This window comes from Chelonoidis abingdonii, chromosome 9, assembly GCF_003597395.2.
Source record: "Chelonoidis abingdonii isolate Lonesome George chromosome 9, CheloAbing_2.0, whole genome shotgun sequence".
NCBI classification, from domain to species: Eukaryota; Metazoa; Chordata; order Testudines; family Testudinidae; genus Chelonoidis; species Chelonoidis abingdonii.
The window spans coordinates 83036891-83056836 of NC_133777.1; the positions used below are offsets into that span (position 1 = coordinate 83036891).

General features: G+C 39.2%; 1 protein-coding gene across 4 annotated transcripts in view; it reads left to right on the forward strand.

Annotated features, from left to right (window-relative positions):
• GLCE (glucuronic acid epimerase) overlaps nucleotides 1–19946 on the forward strand; it is a 74425-nt gene that overhangs the window by 14803 nt on the left and 39676 nt on the right. The window contains exon 1 of one of the 4 annotated variants that reach the window (XM_075069745.1): nucleotides 15618–15657. The exons of the other annotated variants lie outside the window; for them this stretch is intronic. Within the exon in view, the coding sequence (XP_074925846.1) occupies nucleotides 15629–15657 (29 nt within the window). The 5' untranslated portion in view covers nucleotides 15618–15628. Of the gene's footprint in view, nucleotides 1–15617; nucleotides 15658–19946 lie in introns of those variants that run through there. 4 annotated transcript variants of the gene reach the window in all.

A 19946-nucleotide genomic window follows, 5' to 3' on the forward strand; every position in this document is an offset into this window, starting at 1 on the left:
TCTGGTGTGTTAACCTAAGGTGCGTGCTCAGGTTGGGGTGTATGAACACACTGCAGGTGTGCATGCACATACCCTGATGTGTGCCTTACAGAATTTGTATGCCTGCCATCAGATTTGTGGGATTTTCTACATCCTCCACTCGCTTTTGTATGCACAAGTTAGAAAATTTGCTCTTCAAATTCTTTCAGCTCTTCTGCGTAAAGAAATGCACCTGTCTGTTTGGCCCTGTGTACACTGGCAGCAGCATTTAGGGGACGTGTATGTACATGCCACAGTGAAAAGCAGGCTGCATCCACACTGCAATATGGCAGTGAAAGCCAATGCCAGGCGGAGGCAGTGGGGCAAGGCTCTTGCACAACACGACACTGCTAAAAATACCATGTGGGAGTAAATGCTTGGGCATGTAGGGTACTTACCCTAAGGTTCTATCATGTCTTTACTCACCTGAGTTGTGCCTCGCTGTCTACACAATTTGTACCTGTGCTGGGTGATGTGCAGTGTATGTACTGTACATGCCATAAGTGTAGAACATGACCTGAGAAGGGGGTAAAAGCAGTAACGGCTACTTCAGCTTCCCAGCTGATGATTACATGGAAATATATACCAAATAAAGGTCAGTCTGCACAGCAGCTCAAGTTTCTGAAAATGGCTAAAGCACAAACGTTGCCTTGTTTATTTCAAGCTATTTGCTCCTCTAATGTTAAGAACAAACGGAGGCATGGTATACGTATCGTTAAAGCTGGAGCTCCAGTAAGACGATACTTGCTACCAATTGCAGATCTTTCAATAAATCTTTCTACTATCCTCAGTTCTGCAGACTTTCTGGGGAAGTATCAGAGCTGTCCAAATCAATTAGTAAAAACACAAGTCAGATGAAGGCAGAATAACAAAGCAGTTTCTGTCCTCTCTTGCCTTCAGCTGTAGGCTCTACTAACAGCTTTTTCAATGTCAAGTCTTATGAATATCTTATGAAACAAAACAAAAGAACACCTGAGATGAAAATAGTGTAGTGGAGACATAAAGAAGGAAAAATTACTTCCTATTTTTGGTTAATGATGATGTGTATATGTAAAGGTGTAGAAGGCTATTTTTTCATGATTGTATCAAGTGTTCTTTTCTCTGTTTTAACTCAGGAACTGGAATGGGAGTTCTCTCTGATACCAGTTGATGGAATGGCATGTATGAGTCTTTAACAAAGAGTTTTTTTCTCCTAAGTGTTCATCAGAAGATTGTGACTCAGGTATCAACAAAAGTGGGCCATTTTAAACACTAACTAAAAGTCTCTCCTCTTGTGCACTTATCTTATAACTTAGATCCTTTCAGGCAAGGGCAGTCTCTTCTGTATCCTACATGAAGTGCCTAGCATGTTGGTTTTTAATAGCACCCAAAAATTTCCTGTGATGCTAGTAACCTACTGTAGTTGTGTACCCTGTTGTTGCTGGAAGACACTGTTGACAAGACCTGATATTTTTAATATAAAAACAGGCATGGGAAAAATTCTTTTTTTTTTTTTTTTTTTTTAAATTAATGGATATATCCTATCTCCTAGAACTGGAAGGGACTGTGAAAGGTCGTTGAGTCCCGCTCCCTGCCTTCACTAGCAGGACCAGGTACTGATTTTGCCCCAGATCCCAAAGTGGCCCCCTCAGGAATTGAACTCAAGCCTGGGTTTAGCAGGCCAGTGCTCAAAGCACTGAGCTATCCCTCCCCCAAGAACCAAAGAAAAAAGCAAAAATTTTTCTTGCTGCTTTAAAAGTATTAGGGCTATATTCAACTCAAAACACTGTTGCAATGGTCAGCTTGAGATACAGCACAAAGTCGGAGCTAACATTGCTGCAGCAGCTATGTTTTTGTTGTTACTGGTTCTGTCCCTGTTTATCCCATGAGTTAATATTCTGTTACACCTTGTAAGAAAACTATTGTCAGGAAGGGTGTACAGTTTATAAATACACTCCAGTTGAGGAAGGAGGCAAGATTCAGTGGAAATTTATAATGGAGCATTCTGGTTCCCACTGCATGCTTTCATGTGACATCATGGGATCAGAGTCTGCCTCTGAAGCAGCCTGTGGATGAAGCTTCCTTTTAAGCTGCAGCTCAGCCCTAGAGCAATAATTTTTCCTCCTCTTTTGCCTATTTGTTAAGTTCAGAGTGACGTATTGGATATGTCCCTTCACCGCTTCTAGAGGTTTGTCTAAGATTTTTAAGCTAGTGTTGTGCCCAGCAGTACACAAATATTTTAAGAGATTTCTTGTAACCTGCAGTGTGTCTAATCCTTTCAGTCTTTCACATAAAATTAGTGCTTAGTTTTAATGGTCTAATGTCTGAGAGGATTTTGTTTACATCAACATCTAGGTCTTTGAAGCACAGTGAGTTGAAGTCTTAGTTTTATCTGAAGATACGTAACAATCATCTTGAGAACGTAATAAATAATAAATACATAAATAATGGAGATATACCAATCTTCTAGAACTGGAAGGGACCTTGAAAAGGTCATCGAGTCCAGCCCCTGCCTTCACTAGCAGGACCAAATACTGATTTTGCCCCAGATCCCAAAGTGCTCCCTTCAAGGACTGAACTCACAAGCCTGGGTTTAGCAGGCCAATGCTCAAACCACTGAGCTATCCCTCCCCCCAGGTAGTACTCTTGGAAGCAGTCTTGTCTGAATCCATCTAGAATGTATTCCCTTCCCTGATCTGTTATCAGGGAGGAGTAGTCTTCCTGAGATGGAAGGCTAGAGATTTTTTAAAAATTGACTCAATTCAAAACAAAATCCAGCATTTCTTATTAAACAAGCATTTCGATTCTGATGTATTTTTCTTGTTGAATATATTTCTTCAGTGAGTTGCTTTAATTATAATGTGAAATCCTTATCACTTGCTCTTGCAGATCAAGCTAGTGCTGAAAAACAAAACATAATTTAGACTAAACTAGTGGTTCTTAAACTTTTTTACTGGTGACCCCTTTCACATAGCAAGCCTCTTGAGTGCAATCCCCATAATAAATTAAAAACACTTTTTTAAATATATTTAACACCATTATAAATGCTGGAGTTTGGGGTGGAGGGTGACAGCTCATGACCTCCCCAGTTAATAACCTCGTGACCCCCTGAGGGGTCGTGACCCCCAGTTTGAGAACCCCTGGACTAAATTGAATTTTTGTATAAGCTTTGTAACTAATAGTGGAGTCAGTAATATAACTACTTAGATCTTGTTGCTTGAATTTCCTTTATTTTTTTTAAAAGATCTTTTTATTTGGTTTTTCTTTCCTGCTAAAGAGCTCCGTGAAGTCACATACAATGTTGTATGTATTTCTTGCACAGGAAGGCTAGTCTGTTTACTTAGAGATGAAAAATACCTAAATTAAGTCATACATGAATTTGAAACCTTATGTTCATGTTAGGAAAACAAAAATGATCCATTTTCTTTTTGGCCAAATGCATCCTTAAATGAGTCAAGAGAATAACTGTACTCAAGTATTGTGAGAAAGTATTTGATGCAATTTATTTGTTGCACTTTAAATATCTTCATCCTGCCTAATTGTATGGATAGCGCTTGGTTTGGGATGCAATTATTTTGAGTGATAAAATGTACCAAGTCTAGTACAATATGTCACATCTAGAGGAGGCTTAATTGCTGAGAGGTGTCTGAAAATGTTGCAGTTCTTTATAATTGGTTTTCCCCTTCTATAAATGAAAATCTCTGAGGTTAAATGTTAGTGTAAATAGGAAGATGCAGCCCCTGACATCTTCCTTAGAAGATGAATATGGTACCAGCATCCTTTCTGGCAGGTTTGCTAATTGCATTTTTTTTGTATAGACAAATACTTGACTTGTCTAACAATGTTAAATGGATACTGAACCTTTAAAACACATTTCTTATAATTTGCTAACTTCAGCTGAAATTGAAATTGAAATTCTTTCAGATCAAATTAATCTGTCTGTTGGTTTTTTATATATAAACTTTTATGCTAACGAAGACACTTGGCCTGCCCATCCTGATAGTTGTGGTTAATGGTCCTGATGATCAGCTGGGCCTTTAACTAGCATCTAGATTTGTGGGCACTACTATGCTTGCCATAATCATGCCCCCAGAAATGGAGGCTTTTATACCAGAAATTAAGCCCCTCACCTCACGTACTAATGATACCGCTAATTCAAGTGATCACTGCACTTATACTCTCGTTGACACAGGGAGAAGCCAGTGTCTATTCAAAGGCTTCAGTAAATACTTAGATCTTGTTGAGGAGGTGGTGGAGTGGTGGGATAGGTGTGTTTTAAACCATTCTGAAGAAATGAGTGAACAGCAGTGGCATCAGCAGAGTCTGCCTACTTCATACTTTTGTATTCTGATAAATTATTTACACCCAGCCCAATTGCTTGGTGGTTTCTGCTGCTGCACTCTCTAAGTCTCCACTCCCAACAAGCTTGGGGATCCTTTCAGCCCCTGATGCCAGCCCTCCCACTGACTTGGGAGGGTTTGCCTGCTGGTCCTGGGGCCAAGTGCTTGAGTGTGCTGAGATGGGATGGGCAAAATTATTGGAATTGGGTTCCACTAGTGAATAAACTCCCAGGGAACTAAGGACCATCACAAACCTCTCCACCTTCTGCTCCAAGTACAAGGTGTATTTCTTCTTTGAATATGCATCAGTGTGATTCCCCACTGTGGGTATATATATGCCTTGTGCACATGAAAGTGGAATGTTTTGAATAGCTGTGTCCAATGGGGCTGACCTTGTACCCTGTGCTCCTGTGTGAAGCGTAAGGGGTGGGGTGGCCCTGACTCTCGCTTAGTTTCCTTTTAGCATCCATGGTAGCAGGATGGAACACTCACTGCCCAACCTACTTTGGCATTTGTCCTTAATTATTTTGTGAGCAATTATTCACTCTTTTTCTGGTTAGTTTACCCATTTATTTTTATTTGGACATTAGTGCACCTAAGGAGAAAGGGTGGTTTTTGGTGTCTGTTGTTACCTAGAGAATTGGCTGAGCTGAGGATAGCTCTTGAAAAGAAACCATAGCAAGTCTAGACTCTGTACTTGCCCTTTTCACCCACATGAAGAACAGTGGAGAAACAATGGCATTGTCTTTTACGCTGCGCTACGAGGGAACTGCATGAAGAGTCTTGAGCGTGAAGCAGGACCAGGGAGCAGTCTGTGTAGATCCTGCAAAGAGATTCACTTGCAGGTTTTTTTTTAAGTAATTCTTATTGTTGAATCTGAAGTTCCTGAAATGGTAGTGGGCATAGTACATGCTAAATAAACGGTTATAAAATTTCACAGAATGCTGTAAACTGTGTTGCCAATAAACTAATTTTATAGTAGATCAATAGGTTCCATTTGTAGAGTGGTTTAACAGTCTTTAGCTTAATAGCTCTTTTACCTGAAGTAATGTTATATGGTCAAGATAAATGTGTAGGTATAGTATCCTTGTCAGTTTCAACACATTTTTCTTTATATACTCTCATTAGATTAATGACGCTATTGTAGGATGGACGTAAATTTGTCTATAGAGCAATCATTATGAATTTGTTTCCAATGTATTTATATTCTGTTAGAAGCTTGCAAATCAGTAAATATTGATACAAAAAGTACACTTCACTTACAGTGAAAACTGAGATTCAAGTGATCAGGTTTTTTAATTCAATTAAACTGTAAAAGAGACTCAAATTTTAGCCTTTGTCTGAATGAAATCTCATTAAGCTGATAGAGGCCCTACTCTCTACCCTGTATGTTTAGAGGTAAGTTATCCATAGACACAGAGAGAGCCATTTTAACGGTCTGCAGCCATTGGTGCTAACTTCCTAATGTGCCGAGGATTGTTCTGTCCCAGGCCCCACCCGCACTGCACACCTTCCTCCAAGGCCACATCTCCATCCTGCCTTTTCCTGCCCCCACTTCACCTCCTCCCCTGAGCATGCCCTGCCGTCACTCCTCCGCCCTCTTCCCACTGCCTCCTGCATGCCACGGAGCAGCTAATCCATGGTGGGCGGGAGGTGCTGCAAGCAAGGGGGAGGCACTGATTGGTGGGGTTGTCAGTGGACAGGAAGCGTGGACGATAGGGAGAGGCACTGATTGGGGGACTGCTGGTGGATGCTCAGCACCCACCTTTTTTTTTTTTTCCCCCGCTGTGGGTGATTTGTGGTTGAAATTTGGATTTCTGCTACAATAAGGACACCTCTCCAGAGCTCTAGATTCTTCTGAAGCACTTTTTTTTTTAAAGCAACTCTATCAACAACCGTAATGACTGTACCTCATCTGATTTACCTGTAGTGACAACCCAATTTACTTCCCTGTATTGTGCTTACAGATATGAGAACCATCCTGTTTATGCCATCCTCCGGTTCACAGTGAACATCTAATATATTATCTATAGGCAGCACAGAAATTGCACGGGATTGAGTATATTCATCTCCAGAGAAACCAATGTACGTCATCCACTCTGTCCCATATCGGCTAGAAGACACACATTGTAGCTACGTAATAATCCATCTTCCCCATAAAAAGGGCCAAAGAGTTCTGTGGCACCTTATAGACTAACAAACTTCTTGGAACATGAGCTTTCCTGGGTGATTAGCCACTTCATCGGATGCACATCTTCCCCATGTGGCTAAAAGACTCCTTCAGAAACAGGTATCATAAGTACCATTTGGTCTGTCCATTTCCCAGGCCATTAAAGTATATCTCAGATAGCAGTGACCACAGTAGCTGATAAACACCTTAGGCAGGTAGCTAGAATGCAGTTATTTTCATGTTGTAGGTGATGCTTTATATGCTCTTTTATACATTTGAGGAGGGAGGTGTGTGTATGTTCGAGCTGATCTCATTTCAAGAAACTTAAATCTAAACTTCCTGACTTCTGAACTTAACTATGAGGCACAAATAAAGCTGTTGACAAATAAGTGTATTCAACCCTAACTTAAATGGTCCGGGCAAAGTTGTTTTTCCTGGAGAATAACTTAATAAAAACAAAACCGCACCACAACTTATGAATCCAGTAGTGAACTTTGGTTGGAATGTGTTTAGTATGTCTTCAGAGCTTAAACAGTCCCATTGAGAGAGAGACTTAAGTGCAGTTTACAGATGTGCAACAACTGCAACTCTGATCTTCAGAGTATGTTTGCTCCCTTAAAAAATGGGCTGTTTTTCAGTTTTTTGACATGGTATAGTGCAAGGTTTGTCTTTACCTCAGCTCAGTGAAAATCTTGATGCTGAATATATTTTAGCTGAGGATAATGCATTTTCTCTTGCAGTAGTTTCTTGGTAAAAACTCATCAGTTGTGGTAAGCGTCTCTTTGGATGAAGAAAAACAATCAAATTCTAAGGCATTTAAACTAATGTACTATTTTTAAAGTTCTGCAGAATATCTCCTGGAAGAGAGATCAGGGATCTCTACCGTGCTAGTCTAGGCATGTTTAATCACTGTACTGTGAATATTGTAACCTTTTATTAAAACAAAGCTTCCAGTCATGAAAAAGTAAGCCTTCTGTTGTTGGTTTATAATTGGGAATGCTTTTAATTATTCCTGAAACCTACACAATTACTGCAAAAGCAAATCTTTATCCTAACGTAAAATCAATAAAAAAAAAAAATGCAATTTGTATCTAGTCAAGTGCTTTAGGAATTGTTAATGCAAAAACTGTTCTTTCTTGATTTAGCAGCAACAGGTTTTCTAATAAATCCAAATCAAAGACTTCAGATTAAAAAAAGTAATTTTAATTGATTCATTTTTCCAAAGAGACTATCGCCAGGATGACTCTACTTAGGAATGCAAATTGTGTAGAGGAGAAATGATACTGAAACAGTTGTAAATAAGACTAAAAAATTACATAAAGTTTACTAAAGCTATTTTTTCCTGTATCCCAATAAAGATAGATTAATTTCTTTTTAAAAGTGGAGGGGAAAAATAGGAAAGAAGCCCTTTTCTTTCTCTTTCCTTATTTTTTTAGTATGATGTAGTGGAATGATACAGCATATTAAAAAGCACTGGAAGCTTCAAAATTGGGTAAAGCTGAGTTCTGCTGTTCTTTGAGCACCAGATGTTAGGATTGTGATAAGCCTAAGCAAAATCCTGGTGGGCTTTAGGTGCAAGTTTCTCTGTCAAAAAATTCATGAGTTCAGCTGATCTTGTCTGTTCAGAAACCTTTTGGTAGGGGAGTAAATTAAGAGACTTTATTGATAGCAGCTGCTTGAGTAGCAAAATAGTGTAAAGATTCCATTGTTGTATTCAGACTACAGCATCCTCTGAGCTGTGCAGACCTGTGTTTGTTGACTGTATAGTTGAGGAATGTTTATCTAGACTGTTACTAGGACTGAAGAAAGCTACTAAAATCCCAGATTCCAACTGAACACAAGCTCACAAAGCCCAATCCTGCAGTCTCTCAGACAAAAATCCCATTGTGAGTCTTGTTGGAATTTGCACCTTAAAGACTGCAGGATGGGAGCTAATCATTTCATGCAGGAAATAAAAACAGTGTTGCAAACCCAGATAAATCAGACTGCTCATGCCAGTACAAAGATTGTTCTGTTGCAATTTCTTCCTCATGAAACTGAGTAAAAGGTTGCTGCTGTTCCTTTGCTCTAGTTAATTTATTGATGGACAAACAAGGTTTCTCTATCTGACTTTTTATCAAAGATTGATGCCATGCAGAAAAGCAGAGGGGGAGCTATTCCGTGAATGATAGTAAAAAGACCTGGGTCAGAGTTTTCTTCTTTGTGGGCTATATGACATATAGGGGATGAAGTTTAATTATCACTTTTGCGCGGGGGGGGGGGGGGCTACATATAATTCTTTATAGTGGCCTTTAAAATATTTCCCTGTATTATTCAGCAATAAGAACAATTAATCTATTTTGAGAAGCTAAACCAAAAATTTTTAGAGGGAGCCTCTTGATTAAGGTAGATTGTGAACCTTGTCTGCTAATTCTTATCCGTGTCTTGTATACAAGAGATCTGTATCTTCCTGACTTCCCTAAATATTTGGAGCCTTTAGTCATAGAGGCTACTGGATATAAAGAAAAAATAACAGGAACATCATAAGACCTTTTATGTATCTATTTAGATAGATTTGAGAGAGAGATTCTAGCAGTTGTCCTTGTAACCCTTTTAATCCCAGAAAATAAAAATATTTTTGGTAATCACGAGTACTGAACTAATAGTGAAATAGTGAAGCATTTCCTTCCTTCACATTTTGTTCCTTCCATTACTTCTGCTGCTCTATAACTTTAGCTCAGTCCTTTTTCTTGGAGCAGAGTGTAAAATAATTTGCAACATGCTTAGAATGGCTATGTTGTCTTCCCCTGTGAAAAAGATACGTGATCACAACAGATTTCTCTCCAGTCTGCTGTGGTCTATCTATTTTTAGTCTCCAGATTTATAAATATTATCCTGATTTTCTCAAAACATCAAATGGCTACAAGATCCTGGAGTTGGAGGCAACTCTATGGCTCAGACCCTGAGCTTCATGTGAGGATTAGAGGATACTAACGTACACATACTAATGGTGCACTGAGCTAGGTTTGTGCTCCCCTAGTCTGAGGCTGACTGTGAGCTAGTCAGATCTCCTGAGTTAAGCTGGAGCAGGCTAAAGGCACCAAGATGCTATTATGTCATCTGGGCCAATGCTGAGGCACAAGCAATGCCCCCTGTGCTGCTGACCAGGAGTGGAGAGGCATACGGCTGCACTGCCCAAGGATTCCCCTACACAGGGATGATTCTCCAGGAGCCGACTAAACTAGATTTTAGGACCTGTTTGCATTGGGAGAATTGCATAGTGTGTTTTGAACAGAGCCATGGTTTAGGCTTTGCGTGTTTTCCTTGAGGATCCAAAGAGATTGAGGCAGTTTCACCGTGCATTTTAATTTTGTGTGAGGCTCAAGTTAGTACAGCTGTCCGCCACGCTCACCACAGAGGGATCTAAATCCTGTGTTGGCATGGAGGATGTGGTCCCTATTCTCTCCACTTAAGAAATTCCCCCGTAGGAGGATCCTGTTGGTCTGCTGCTTCTCTCTTTAGTGCTTCTTTATCAACCGAGTAAAATGGACGTGACCCTGATCAGGCAGTTATGTGCAGCAAAAGCCCTGTTTTACTTCCACGTTAGCAGATGATCATGTCTTCTATACTAAAGCACTTTACTAATATGGCCCCATTGAAGCGGAAAATAAGGACCTTGCATCTAATGGAGGATTGAAACGAAGGAGGGGAATACAGAAACCTGCAGGAAAAATCAGGGCAAGAGATGAGCAAAAACAAAGGGTGGTGGGAAAAATGAGAGATGGACCTCAGAAGGGTTTGGGGGACAAACTAAGGCTATCCTTCTCTTAAGTGAGTGTGTGTGTTTTTGCAAAGGAAGCTGTTTAATCTGAGTATATGAGAAAGAAAGTCAGTTCCTCCCCCTCTGTCTTTTTTGAGTGAGTGGGGTGTCACATATGTAAGGGATCGAGACCCCATCACCATTTTAAAGATAGAACTACTCTGTTAAAGATGATCTGGAGAAGAGAACGTAGAATTTTCATGGAAGTGACTACTTTACAGCCATGCTTTATTTTATTGTCTGCTCTGTGTGGCAACAACATTTGAGACTGGGTAATTAACACTTGCCCCTGTAAAGTTTCACAATCTGGAGTTGACTGCAGTAGGATGAGGTCTATGTAAGAGAAACAGTTGTATTAAGAATTCAGTGCAACATAATAGCTTTAGGAGTTCACTCCCTGATCTGTCCTCCTTACCCTTCTGGTTGTAACAGTCTCTACAGTGTTTATACTTTGAACTGGGCCATTCGTGGATGAGAGTTTCAGCCATTGCTAGAGAGAGTCTGGCTATTGGTTATAATTTAATAGAGGATAATGCAGGGTACAGAATGGCTTTTTACTGCACTGCCAGTCCTAAATAACCAGTGATTGCAGCTGGGTTTTCTCATATGACATTACAGCTGTGTCACATCCCTCTAGTGCACTTCCCTTCTGTAAAAGCCGAAAATAATTCAGCTGTGCAACAGTGCTGGCTGTGAAAATCTTACGTAGTCTAATTTCTTCAAATCATCTCTGCTCCTGAATAGATTCCGCCTAGAAAACATCTCCCCTTTAACTATGGTGTAATCACTATTTCCTATCATAGGAACACTTTTTGTAATAATTTGAAAAGTCTAAAGCAGTTAAGCTTGCTCCACCAGTGAGGCAGCTCACTTTTAAGTCTTCATTTTTCTTTAGTGCATCATTATGAAGCCCCCAGATATAATCCATCACTCATACCTTTTTCCTGAGTCAAGAAATAGGCAATCCTAAACCTTAACAGTGCAGGCTTTGAAAAGACATGGCTATATGTCTGTGTGTAAAATACCTTCCGCTTGTGAGTCGTAAGAGCAGAGCCTTCCAGGCTACTGCATTATAGCTATTAGTCCAACACCTTATAGGTCTCTCCTCCCACACACTCCATAATTCCATCCATAGAAGGACCCATAAGGCAGAGACAATGGAGAGTATCCAATAAAATAGCCTTCTGTCTTTCTGGTGGATGACACATTAGACTGGAACATCGGTCCTGTAGTAGGGTGTCCCTTACCATGCAGTCCGTAATGCCATTATTTTAGGTTTCCTAAGGACAAACGGTTTAAACATGCTAATCTCCTAATAGTTGACCAAGGAATGACATTGGGCATTAAGTAATTGCTAAGGCTGCAGGGATATGAGACTAATAAAACTTTGTCTGAGGGAGTATTTGGTGATAGCAGTTAATCTTGAATATTAAGCTCTGCATGGCTGGGATTGTCTGCCTGCCTGCCTGTCCATACAGACCTTTGCTGGAAGGGTCCCTAATCCTGTCTGGGGCTGCTGGGCATTACCACAATGCAAATATTAATAATTAGCAACCTGACAGAATAGGTTCTTGCCTGGAGTTCCCTTTAGAATATCATATTTGAATGTGTTCTCAAGAATCAACATAGCTGGTGTTTATTGACCCCAGTGTTTTGTGGGGAAGAACAGGATGGGCATGAGGCTGTACAATTTTTTTTTATTTTTTTTTTAGTTCTTCCACTTGCCTGTGCTCTCATTCCAAATTCCTTGGCATGTTTTTTGCTGGTACAATTCAAGACCATTCTTCCTGAATGAATAACTTGTATACAACTAATCCAAGTACGTGCTTAGATCTAGATTTGGTGGGAGGTTGTCCATTTTTCCATAAATTATGGGTTGTGTTCTGTAGAAAGTGTATACAGTAAAGCAGTGGTTCTCAGCCAGGGGTACATGTATCCACCCCGGGAGTACATAGAGGTCTTCCGGGGTACATCAACTCCTCTAGACATTTGCCTAGTTTTACAACAGGCTACATAAAAAGCACTAGTGAAGTCAGTACAAACTAAAATGTCATACAGACAAAATGAGAATGTAAGCAATTTTTCGGTACTAGTGTGCGGTGACACTTCTTTTATATTTTTGTCTGATTTTTGTAAGCAATTAGTTTTTAAGTGAGGTGAAACTTGGGGTACACAAGACAAATCTGACTCCTGAAAGCGAGTACAGTAGTCTGGAAAGGTTGAGAACTACTGCAGTAAAGCATAGGTGAAAATAGTGCAGCCCACAAATATTTGCATAACTAGGACAATTTTAGTCCTCTCATAGGGTCATAATATAAGGTTTGTAAAATATGAAATATTTGGCTGTGCCTGACAGAGCTGCAAATGGATATGGCAAAGACTCAAATTAGAAAAATGTAAAACTGCTGTACAAAGAGTTTAATAACAAAACCAGTGTAGCAGAAAGTCTCGAAGATCAGGGAAGACTACTGGTTGATCTAATTAGCAAATTATTAAAGCCTGAATCTGGACACTAAAGAAAATGTCCTTCCAGACAGAGAGCTCATGGGAGATGTGTAACTCCTGTGTATATCCTACATAGGATCTGCCTCTTATTTTGAGCTAATATCCTTGACCCTCAAGCAGACAGTCTTCTCAGAATGGTTTGGCATAATATAAAAGTTTTATGTTAGCCGACCAACTCAAATTCCTAGCAGCCAAAATGAATTTAAAAACTAGCGTCCCTGTAATATGTTCCACATTCAAATGCCTGTTACATCCCAGCCCAACAATTCTGAACTCAGATCAGCTGGCTGAAAGCTGAAAGTAATCTTGCAGATAACAAGAATGTAGCATTAACAGTGGTCGGAATATTTCCCCCACAAAATTCCTTTCATTGTTAATTTTACCCCTCCTCCCGAAATCAAAAAGCTTTACTGCAAAAGTCTTAAGACTTAGGATACTGTGAGCTCAAAGCACATATAATGGGGGAATTGTCTTTATTCCACAGTTCCTATTGTCGTAAAGAACAGAGGTTGAAATCCTTTTGATCTTTCTTTGGACCTCTTCTTAAAGTCATAATTCTGTTTTTTGTCTATTGGACATTAAGTAGCTGCTTCCTTTTTAACCAATTCATTGTAAGGAAGCTAGTTGTGTCCCTCTGCGTCTGAAACTGTTTTGCTATCAACTGACTTTCAGCAGATTATATAAAAATCTATAATTTGTTTTGTCTTCTAGCTTCTCGTTAGTTTTTTCTGAAGAACAAAAGCAGTAACTCGGTAAGAGGATACTGTGCAATCTTGTTCCTTATTACATATGCACTTTCATGGGGCATATTGTGAAATATGGTGTATAAACTGTTTCTATTCTGTTTTTGTGTAAAAGATAGATCTGTCTTTGTGGTGAGTTTTCAATAGAAAAGAGGATTTGAATGTTATCTTAGTCTGTTTCCTACCCAGTGCTTGGTGCTCCTCTGGCTTGCAGGATATGAAAAACTGTAAAAAGAGAATGTGTCCTAAACGCATCCGTCAGTAAAGTTAAACCAAGTGTGGAGTACCAGACAGAGCTTGTTTTCAGGAATTAAAGGGAGAAAATGCAGCATCCCTCCCAAAAATAGACCAATACGACATAGGTGGGAGATTCCTTTGTTAAATGCTTATCATTCGAGCTCTTGAATTTTGTTTCTGTTCAACTATCTAGACCTTGGCCACTGTTTACTGGTGTGTACGCTTTTTTACATACCAGTCTAGGCCTTAGCGAGAAAGATTTCACAAAGTGACGCACACTTTTCACTTTGAGCTGACTGTTAACTCAGTAAAATACTTGTGGTGTTCCTCTAGGAGGCTGGCAAATTGCAGTTACATGTGTTCAGTGTGAATATTAAAGCGAAGAAAAAGGAATCTTTACCCTTTGAGCATGCCACCAGATCAAAGTGGGAGGTGAATAAAGTCTGCTGCTGAGTTCAAGTTAATTTGGTTTTGTAACCTTCCTGTTTGCTTTTGAAAATAGTCCTATTGGGAAATCAAAGGTTCATGCTTAATTCACATTTATCAGTGATAAGGGTCACAGTCACTGCCCACATCTTATATTATGTACTCTGAGAAGAGACGGATTATGTACAGTTGTTGATTTATCTCATAATTGAGAACTATGGGGAAAAATACATACATTGGGGTAAGTAGCAGCAATCAAAGCAGCAAATCCTTCAGTGGAAAATAGTTTTTATAAACTTTTCCTATTTTATGTTCTTCGGTGTTCTGCAGAGCATTCTCTTTTGAAGATATGTAATTGGAAACAGCAAAAATTCACTGAAATGTTTAATAATTCTGCTGCTGATTAAGTGTCAGCCATAGGTCTTTCATGCAGCACCATCTGTATAGAACTCCAAAATGTGCTAAGCAATAAAAAAACATAGTCAATCAGTTATTTTAGATATTTTAAATTGACTTAAGACAAACTTTCCAATATTTCTTTGACTTATTTTACATATTGTATGAGAGAATAAAAGAAGGAAAATTATATTTTCAAATTATACAAGTATATGGTCTCAAATTACTTAGGCTGCAAATAAGGTAACTTTCAGTGGAAGTGTAACACAGCCATGTGCAATGTTGCACTCTGTGTGTATACTACAAGATCTGTATTCATCAACACACATCTTGGCATTCTTTTTATTATCTTGGGGAAATGAGAAGCCCGAGCCCAGAGATAAATGGATACAAAATAAGGAAAATGGAAACTTCCACCATGAATGCTGATTGATAAAAATCTGGTGGGGGTGTGTGTGGTTGGTTTTTTTGTTGTTGTTTTTTTGGGGGCGGGGGGGTTGTGATATTGTAGCCCATAGTATCTCTGTATCCTGGATTTACTGCAAGAAATAGCAAGCTAAATTAATAATCCAGAAATAGTGAAAGTAAAACTGAGGGGGATTACCTCCAACAAATAGATTAAACTGACAATACATTGAAGCATGTGTATAAAAACTGCCCCTGTGTTTCAAAGGTATCATGTATCTCATATTTTTACAGTGTGAGACCCTTGTGTCTAATGGGCGTTGGCCAAAGCAATTTCCCTTTTATACCAGCATTGTCCCATTTATGCCCTCTTCAGTAGAGTGATCAAAATTAAATTTATCCTTGGTGTATTGGACACACTTCTTGCATCAGATGAATTTAGCCCCCTGATGCTGGTGAAGTGGCAGCAGGACTTGTTGGATCAGTGGTTGGAGGGTACCCACATTGCAAAACTTTTGATCTCCAGCAAAAAGTTCAGGCTAAGGTAATAAGTTTCCATTTTATCAATAGCTTTGCTAAAAGAACATGGATGTTGCCAAGACACAGTTGAATGCTGCAGTCTACTCTGGTCACATCTGTGTATGCATTATGACATGAGTGTGTTGTTTAATTACATGACTGCATATTATTTCTCCAGTATACTAGAATGTGTATAATCTTTCCCATAATTTGATAGCATGATATCTTATAACATTTTTCCATTTTTATATGTGTGCACTATATTCCTTGTCCTAATGGTCCAGTGTATCTTTGACTTTGGCTTAACCAGTATCTTCTCTCTAAGCTATGTATATTTAAGTAATTTAAGGGGCAGCCACATACGATACACTTACTTTTCAGCCACCGGCACAACCTTTTTAGATCCAAATCTGTGGCTGAGTCATTCAGCTACAAAGGTAACATAGCTGAAAATGTTGGTGGCCTATGAATGCCAACACCCTGTCACCATTACTGCATTATGTTTAATACGCAATATGTTGTGTAAGGGTGTTTTGTGGTATACTTGTCCCATAAATATTTGAGCTCAATGTGCAGAGCTCTGGGCAGCACTAGGAGATGTTGCATGTCTATGGTTGTAGAATAAATAGTATTGTATGAGAAATGGCAGGTGACTTGGTTATTACTGTATTATAGAGCTCCCAAATGGAGGATTGCTCAAACTTTAAAAAAAAAAAAGTGGACACAGATCACTCTTGAAACATTGAGCTCAAAAAGCTAAAATTAGGGGATGTTATGGGCAACCAGAAATGAAGGTAGAATGGAAACCATAGTGCCCTGCTGAACTGTCCGTTACTAGCACTCCTACCATAGTATACGTGCAGGAATTAATTCAAGAATGACTCCATCCTTCCTCTACAAGGGGGAAGATAGGGAGTTGTACCAATTTCAGATTTCTCTAGTCTCTACCCACACTGTTGAAGGGAGTTCACAAATAGGGCTTGACATAATCTGTAACAGTTGCCAGCATGCATGATTAAATGTGACCTGTGCAAAGAGTGCATAATAAGTGGCAGAATCATAGGGCACAGCATAGACAATGAAGACCAACGTTTGCAAGGATAAAAGGTGAAACCGCTCAAACTAACAAATATTGCAAGCCATTTTTACCAAAGTAAAAGCTTTTTGCTTCCTAAAGTAACTAACTGTTCATAGCAGCATGTGATTTGATTCTTTCTGAAATTTTAATTTCAAGCTAATCAGCAGTATTCTCAGCAGACCATTAAAATCCTTTGGAATGGCTGAAGAAGGTGGTTTAGACACTTGACCTTCGTATCTAATGATAATTCAAACATCTGAAGCCTCCTGGTAACTAGCCTTGAAAGACTTCACTGTTTTCAGTGTGGTTGTAATCATGTTTGTTCCATGATATTAGAGAGACAAGATGGGTGAGGTAATACCTGCTGTTGAACCAACTTCTGTTGGTGTTGAGACAAGCTTTCAAGCTTATTCAGTGCTCTTCTTCAGTTGCTGTTGTTAATTTCCTGTAGAATTACTTGGGACCTGAGCTGACAACCAATTTGACCACCAATACGCAACTGTTGTGATATCTTAATGTAAAGAATGCATCTGCCAGTTCATTTGATTTCCATGGATTTTCATCTGAAAGGAGCAAGAATGAATAACTACAGGGCTTGGGCCAGGGTACATGTCACTGGAGAAGGATATGCTTGCTGGATTTGCCCTAAGGCAAGACCCCTGACTCTCCTGCACTTACTTATGAGTCCATGGATCAGGTGCTCATCTATCTTTAGTAACTTCCTTACATAGCGAGAGACGATTGTGAAACTGGTCATTGTTTACAGTCAGCTTCCAGTCTTGTTTTGAGGAATGCAGAGTGGCTGCTACCTATAGATCTACAAATAAGCTATTTCTCCTTTTTTGCATCTCTGAAACTTCCAGTAGTCTTATGGAGTTGTGTATCTTGCCTTGTCTTAGCTACCAAAGGAGATGGTGCAATTTTTCACCCAGGGTGGATTGATTTAAATCAAGGCAATTTTAAATAAACTATTTTAATCTTTTCCATTTGTACTTTCATATTTTTTTAAAGAAAGATGCATTCCCATTGGTTGGTATAACCATTAAGGCATGTTGATTTAAATTAAATAGAGCCTTTACACCAAATTTAGTGATAGCTTTGCTACCTAAGAGGATACGTTATAACTATAAACATTTATTTAAGCAATTACATAGCTTAATATTTTCAGGTTCTTATTAATTGTACGTGTTTAGTATGTTAACAAATGGTGAATGATATAGTGCTTATTTACTAGATAAACTTTTTTTGCTCATGATTTGTGTCAAGCTGCGTTAGGATGGCAGCTGGAATTTAGACAAATTCGGCAGCATATACAATTTATTTTTATTAAACAAAACCTTAAATGTTTTGGATACATAAAATTATCAAGATATGTTACACGTTTACAAATGATTTATTAAAGGAACAAAGGGATTAACTGTAGTCAGTGAATTAAACTGATGTCAGGTCAGCCTGGAAAATTTTTCAAATATGCCTTAGGGAAAGTGACTGGAGTTTAAGTTCCTGCCTGCCTACGTCTCTTGAAAATGACAGTCTCCTCAGTTACTAAAACTGTCCTTCAAACTTTTAAAACTATTAGATCTTATCCTCTCCCTCCTTATTTGTATTCATTATTGCCTGCTTTTTTCAACTCCCAATCAATTATTTTACTTTGAATGAATTAGTCCAAATAAAGGTAATATTCTTTCTTGTGCCTGCAGAAGAGGTTACTGCTGTCAAAAGATGGGTTAGCACTTCAACAAACTTTAGTTCCAGGTGCTTCACTAGTGTGGCACTGCGTTCTCACAGGTTGGCTGTGTGTTGTACGAAGTACTTTATGATGTTTGAAACCTGCTGTCTATTGATTTCAATGGGTGATCCCTGGGTCACAACAGCAAATTTAACATTTAGCTTAAAATCTTTTTTTTTTAATTTGTTCTTATCCATGCTTATCTCACCTTGGGGAAGCTAGGAAGCCATATGTTCTTATGAAACAGTAGCACAGAGGAGACAGTGCAAATATGGGGCTCCTGCCTTAACTTTTCTTGAAATGGAAAATATATAAATCTTGAACTTGCTATCCTGTTGAATGCAGAAAGCAGCAAACCCACTCCTCTGCCTTGAGTAAGTGGGCTGGGTGCTGGGGAATGGTGTCTGTTGGAAGAAGTTGCTCTGGAGAGGCTACTCCATTCTCATGCCTCCTGTAGACTCAGGGCTGTTCTCGTTCTCCTGGAATGGGACAGGATGATCCAGTGTGATGGATCTCTTGATACCTATACCTCCCTTTTCTCTGTGCTGTCCTGCAAGAGGCTCGTGCAAAGCAGATCCCTGTGCCATGCTGGGGTCCCTACTCTGCATGGACCCCCACATTAAACCCTTCCTTCTTGCTTAATGGCATTGTACCAGTTCTGCAACACAGCAGATTTTAAATTAACAAGTAATTGATGAAGTAGTAAACTAGAAAATAATTTTAAATCCTTCCTAGATCCTGAAAACTAAAGTCAGTAATTCAGTTGCTAGCAGTGAGAGAATGTTAGAACGTATCATTTGATTTCCTTAACGTATTGTAGGAATGGTTGGACATAGTACTGTAAAACCTACTTTTTCCAAGTTTGCATCTGGAAGTTTTGGCACTATACATCTAGTCAGTCTGTTTTGAGAACTGGCTTCTGGGTCCTCATGGACTGGCATTTCCTCATGGGGCTAGAATAAGTGTCCAGAGGGGTGCTGCTAAGAAGGTAGAAGTATCTGCTTGAGCTATTTAAAAAGTGACTTCTGAGCTGAATGCACAAGCAGATGAGTGTAGTAGAGCTCTGTAGTAGCCAGAGAAGTCCAGAGCAGATAACTACTGTACAGTGACAAAGATGATGTGCCAACCAACACCAAAAGAAATTAAAACCCTTCTTAAAAACAAGAATGTGAATTTGTTTGCAATTTTACCTGTCTTAATAAAAGGATCCTGACACCTGAAATAGTATATTACAAGATATGGTGGATGATTTGGTTTCCCTGAGAGGCGAGTTACAGTGATTAGACATTGTTAGCTTAAGACTTTTGGCATTTATTGTATTACAGTTTTAAAGCATAAAAATAAGAGAGGGTGATGAAACTGTTTCATCTTTGCTTAGGCTTGTGCTTCGTCTGTTTGTGTGGTAACAAAGGCTACGTCTACACTACAGGATAATTCCGAATTACATTAAACTGGTTTTATAAAACAGATATTATAAATTCGATTTCACGTGGCCACACTAGGCACAGTAATTTGGTGGTGTGCGTCCATGGTCCGAGGCTAGCGTCGATTTCTGGAGTGTTGCATTGTGGGTAGCTATTCCATAGCTATCCCATAGTTCCC